At 41.3% G+C, this 6,000-nt stretch overlaps 1 protein-coding gene across 2 annotated transcripts in view; it reads right to left on the reverse strand.

Annotated features, from left to right (window-relative positions):
* The window catches only part of LOC110507077 (huntingtin-interacting protein 1), a 48,707-nt gene extending 42,954 nt beyond the window's left edge, over positions 1-5,753 (reverse strand). Inside the window, exon 1 of one of the 2 annotated variants that reach the window (XM_036964918.1) lies at positions 5,402-5,753. In XM_036964918.1, the coding sequence (XP_036820813.1) occupies positions 5,402-5,521 (120 nt within the window). In that variant the 5' untranslated portion in view covers positions 5,522-5,753. The remainder of the gene's footprint in view (positions 1-5,401) is intronic. The other variant, XM_036964919.1, reaches the window with a different exon arrangement.
* Positions 5,754-6,000: the final 247 nt, after the last annotated feature.

Consider the following 6,000-nt stretch of genomic DNA (forward strand, 5'->3'; position numbering starts at 1 on the left):
CTACTGCAAAAAGGAACCGTTTTCAGTCTTCAGCTATGCTGAGGCAATGTGGCTATGAACGTTAGCCGACTGAGTAATTTTAGGTAAATAGTGCCCCCCGCTGGTTACTTTATATCAGAATCATGAAATGATTGCACTGTCTGGAACCTTCACAAAAGAAATCGAACAGCTCAGATAATTTCAGATAGCTATTCAAACGAGTTGGCTTCTTAAATTATAGAAAAAGCAAAAATAAGTCAACATTAGCCCAAGCATATCATTCTTTAGTAATAACCTCAGAAATGTGGTATTTTTTCGGAATTGTTTGCACATCATGCATGAAAATCACATGAACAAATAAAGTTACTATTATTATTATAACTACTAGGGCCAATTGAGGAGCATAGTTCACGGTAATCAATATTTGACCCATTCTCCTGCTGGCAGACTGGCCGCTCCACACAAACAGTCACTCTTCAGACAAAGCCTGCTCTTCACCACAGTCTCTTCACTTCCTGGTACTGTGTGGGTGGACCCACCGAGCACTGCTTTATGGAGAGTCTGCAATTCTCACATACACTACTCTAGGCCTTTGAGTATCATGTTTACATTGTAGTCAGTTATATAATATTGATTGTTTACAAAACTTGAGTTTCTCTTTTCATCTAAGTCCCCATACATTGATTCCGCCTTTGTGATGGTGGTGCCGAGAACACACACACACACACCAAGTTTCAAGGGTCAAAGTCCCCTCTGTCTCAATTATGTGGGCAACGTTCATATAATGGCCTTGAACATAGCTGAGACAAAAAAGTTACAGACCAAAAATCAACTTACTGGTAGGTCATGCTGGCATTTCATTGCGGAGTAGGCCCTTCTAGCCAGTTGGCCAGACTCAGGGCATATCGCTACTGTGTGTGAGAACAGTATCCACTAAGCAATACTAGTTTTACTCAATAATATTATCAAGTCCGATAGAAATTAGATCTAAAAATCACAAGAATTATTGTAATAATGAACTCAATAATACAAATGTAGGTCCTTGTGATGATGTAACCTAAGCATCCAATGTCCAATTAACTTTTTTTCAGCATGTAAAATATCTAATCTACTCCAAATTAAATGCCAGAGTTAATGCCATTATGATCTCATCTCGGCACTTTGTTCCAATCGCTGACCTGCCACTCATGTCCAGGACCTTTTCAATTTACAGCCGGTGCAATGAGGCCACAGCCCAGTGCCTGCTGTTTTTGCTGCCTCAGTGGTTTTAGTGGGCCCGGGCCGCTTTCGCTCTCCCTGTGCGTGTGTGTATGTAACTACCTCTCTCTGGTTATAATGACAGGGTACAAGCACATGGTGGGTGTAACTTACAAAGGCAGGGAGAGAAAAAGGAAGACCAAGAGTATTTGTAACAGACAGAGAGATTAGAGAGTCCACCCTGCTGTGCTGCTCATGCCCAAGGGACATTCCACAGCTGCCAGGGCACCACAGTGCCCCACTAAAGGGGGCACAGGCGTTCTCTTAGTCAAACCAAGGTACATGATCTAAGAACTAAACTGTTAACATTGTCCAAAAGTGTCAGAATGACTCTTACTCTCAAAAAGCAGAGAATTTTAACACCCACCATCTCAGATTGTTTTGAAATGGTTTCTGTTAGAAACATAAGATTATCATTCCTGCAACATCATTTAGTTTCATTTATTAAATAAAGCATAATTTAGAAATTAAGCTAATTGATTGCACCAAAATTGGCAAATTAAATTTATAGGGTTCATATAATATTCAATAAATATAGTACCTAACATAGTACCAATATAGTACCGATTTGGACTAAACGGTTTTCTAACAATGGGTAAGACATGAGGAATCCAAAGAAATTGTCACCCACGGACACCCCACCCCAAATAACAAGTATATAGCATCAGTTTTCCATGTCTGACAAGCAGTATGGAACTGCAGCTCAGAGTATTGTTTCTTCATTCCCAGTGAATTTGGTGATGTTTTTTCCACTGTTCAGTTGAAAGTCATTGAAGTTGTTAGGTTTATGTCCCAGCCTACATCCTGATATTACCAGGTTCTGGCCACTAGATGGTGCTGTTCCAGGTGATTACTCTTATTTTAAAAGGCGGCTTTTGACAATTTCTTTGGATTCTTCATTGAATATTATATGATTGCTATAAATTAAAATGGCCAATTTGGGTGCAATCAATTAGCTTAATTTCTCAGAGATCTAATTATATATTATATTTCAACCAAATAATGTTGCAGGAATGCTAATCTTATCTGTTTCTAACAGAAACCATTTAAGATGGCGGGTGTTATGGCTTGCTGAAATGACATGGAACGACCCATACCGAATACCCAGAGGCAGCCTGCCTTGTAGAGCTGTGGGATGCAGCAGACAGGCAGGAACGATCTGGGTCTAAATGTAAGGCCTTAATTATGTAAGCCACACTGCTGTGTGGTGGAGTCGATCTCATGATGTATCCCACAATAGAAAGCCCAGTCTGGGAGGCCCATGAGAGGTTCTAAAGTGGGGTGCCCGGCTGAACGGAAGTAGCCTTCCCACAGACGCAGCCATGTTTCTCTCATTTCAGACGACTATCCAGACAGACACTCTGTCATTGTAGCAGGCAGTACTTAGCTATGGTTTCCGACCACAACAGTGGTGTTCATCACCATGGTGCATTCCAGGGAAGATGGATGGAAAAACATCAACATGTAGTCTAGGCCTACCAGCCTATTTCAGGAATAAATAGAAACTAATTAAACCAAGACTCTTTTATTGTTTCAAGACAAAGTCAGGCCTGTCTTTCCAGACGAGAAAGAGGTGGATAGCAGCTCTCCCCTGGAAGTTAAATGGTTAGTTAAAGTGGTACGGTTTTCAAATGGAGGTGGACTGCTGAAACGACTAAAATAGTTTCTCAAGTTGGTCACTGAGCTCATTTTTCAACAACTGTGCCATTATGTTTCATGACCGATGAGAAACTCTTACGTAGCACCACAACTGTGACTCCAGAGAGAGGCCTTCATAAACAAGCACACCATAGATTAATTCCATCCACAAACAGAGAGAGCATTACTAATTTCAGGTCTCTAAACATGTCCTTATATGTATGCTGTATGTGTTACCTGGCCCTGGGCGAGGTATTTTTATAACTCTGCAGACAAAATGATGGAGCGAGGACTCCGAGTCTGAACACACCCTTGTTGTTTACCCGACTCTCAGGCTTTAAGCCTCGCCGAGATAGTAGCCCTGGGACCCATAACTTCACCCGTACCACTATCAGTCTACTCTAGAGACTTGTTCTGTGTCAATGCATTTCTATGCACCATAAAAAGACTGCATGTTTCCAACTCCTACGGTCATTTGTGTAACCGCACAAACTGATCTGGGACCAGGCTAGATTGTATTAGAGTGCTTGTGCCTGAACAGAGGAGCTGGAAAGAGGTCTTAGAGCAGAGCCAGACTGGAGGTTTTGGGACAGTGGTGAAAGCCAGCAGATTCAGGCAGATCTGAGCTAAAACAGATCAGATTAACTCGGGATGATCCCTGTATTAAAGCACAAACAAGATTTCACCGATTCCTCCCTGCGCCACAGAACAGCTTTACGACTGCTGACAAAAATCTACCATAACAAAAACAACTGCCATAACCAGATTAGGAATCATATCCAATTTGAGCAATTTTGAGAGGAATGTGGTGTGATTGATTTTAGGTGAAAGCCTAAACTTGTCTATGCCACAGTCGCAGCACACTACGACTACAAGAGACAGCAAACCTCTGCTCTCTGGATCAATCTTCAGTCCCGTAAATGAGTGCTCAAAAGCTTACTGATTCATTTAGCAGTGGTCGTAGTAGAAGATGGGAAAAGCAGGTTGCAGCAACCGCTGAAAAATATATAATCCGGCAGAGCAGGGTCATTCAAAGGCTTGATTCACCTGGCCTACTTTTGACTGGTCTGGGAAGAGGGGGGAGAGACCGCCAAGCAGGAAGTGTCTTGTCCACATAGCTCAGTAGCTTGCTTGAAAAACGAGATTGCGTTTTTTCTGGACTTCAGCTCTTGAGTAACAGCCTGTCAGCTACATGGGATGGATAATTCATATAACATCCAAACCATTAAAAAAAAGGGGCAATCTGCAGTTGCTACATCCATTTTTGGATTTATAAAATGACAATATGTACCCATTGATTCTAGAAGAATATAACTTAGAAATGCCCCATGAGCTTAATTCAACTGTCCTACCCCATCAAAACCTAGAATAAGCTTGTTTCACTCCAATGTTTGTAAACAAACACTATATAGCCTCAAAATATGATTAAAACTAAAACATTTGATATCATGGATGATCAGTCCTTGCATCCATAGTTCTGTCTATGAACTCTCCAGCCCCATCCCTCAGTTTGTTTTTACAAACACTTTGTTAGAACTGCGGATTTCCCCTTTAAACCGCATCAACAAACAGTGCTGCTCAGTTCCACCATTTCTTCCTTCCTTTCCCACAATTTATTTCCCTGTATCAAAGCAAAAATGATAGTCCCACCCAGCTCTCTCTCACACACACCCCACCCAGTATGTAGGCTGATTGCACTTTCCAGAACCCATTACAATATCCCAGGTCAATAGTTCTAGTGCTGTGTCCAGGAGTCACTAATAGGCTTTTACTGCAGTTCGATACATGGTAGTGGTATTTATAGATAGTCCAGGCAGACACACACAGCATTTTTGCGAACCTCTCTGAATAGTCCAGGCAGACACACATAATTTAGCCGCTCTCGCCACAGTTGTGGGCGTCACCTCTCCTTAGATATGGTAAATCAGACCTGTTCTTATCAGGCAGAATTCCTCAAAAGGACTACATTTGTGCTCATAGGACTAACCCATTTCAACAGATTTTGATCTTGCACTGAAAACCCAACACTGATGTCATGTCTCTATAATCTTTGCAATGTCAATTTTATGTGATGGCATATTTTCCTCCTACGGGTGCTAGGCTATTTGAGGCATAGCAATCAAAAACTAATATTAGATATGTTACCCCCTGCTAAGAATGAGGAGAGATGATGTTGGCTTGCTGTTGTGTGGTGGTACTACAGTACTGCATTGTACTACAAACATCGTAAACAATGCATTCCTGTAAACACTCGCTGATTTAGGTCAAATTGGCGCGCATGGGTCATGAGCAATGTTCACAAAAAAAATCCATGGAAATTCGAATGTGCGAGGCAGCACCAATCAGTCAAGCAGATGAATCATGACATGTCTGCACGTTCTCACGCTGAAAGGATCATTGCCAATTTCAACGCAACGGACGGTTCGAACTCGAAGCTATACCAGAACTATTATAATATCTTCACATTTCTTAGTCCCTTCTAATTCTGTAAACGAAATCCCGAATTCCCACTAAACAAGTGTTTTACCTGACCGCGTTCAAAGTTCTCCTTTTCAAGTTCGAAACTGTTGGCACCACCGGTCCGACGAATCAGCGCTTTGTGAATTGGGTTCGGTACTTGCTGCATGGAACTCTTCACTCGGTCCATTGTGTCTCTTTAGAATTTCCACTGAAAAATAATATTTCTACAAAGTCATCGTCAAATTATTAATGAAAATTGACAATAATAGTCCATGCAGTCGACCAATTCAGGAGATCATTTCGCCTGGCCACTGCGTCTCCCTCTGTAGGCGATGTCATGTTTTTAATCTGGGTTCGTAACCAAGTAGAGGGTGGGATTTTACTAGTTGCGAAGTGGTCAATACCAGTTGGATGCGTTCATGTGCTTTGAATTTGTTGACAAACGCAGATTTGCTTATGCCCAACAAGCTGTGTAGACCATAAACTAAAAGTACAGCTATCATGCTTGTAAACAAATGATAGTGTTCAGAAAATATATAAATAAATACAATTTTAAATAATGCAGTGTTTTGCATTTAACTGCCAAAATGCTGTTATCAAGATAATTTTCTTAGTAGGTGGTCAGTTGTCAGTTTGTGCGAGAAATGTGAGCTCATGATGATAGAG

This window comes from Oncorhynchus mykiss, chromosome 27 (assembly GCF_013265735.2).
Source record: "Oncorhynchus mykiss isolate Arlee chromosome 27, USDA_OmykA_1.1, whole genome shotgun sequence".
In the NCBI taxonomy this organism is placed as follows: domain Eukaryota; kingdom Metazoa; phylum Chordata; class Actinopteri; order Salmoniformes; family Salmonidae; genus Oncorhynchus; species Oncorhynchus mykiss.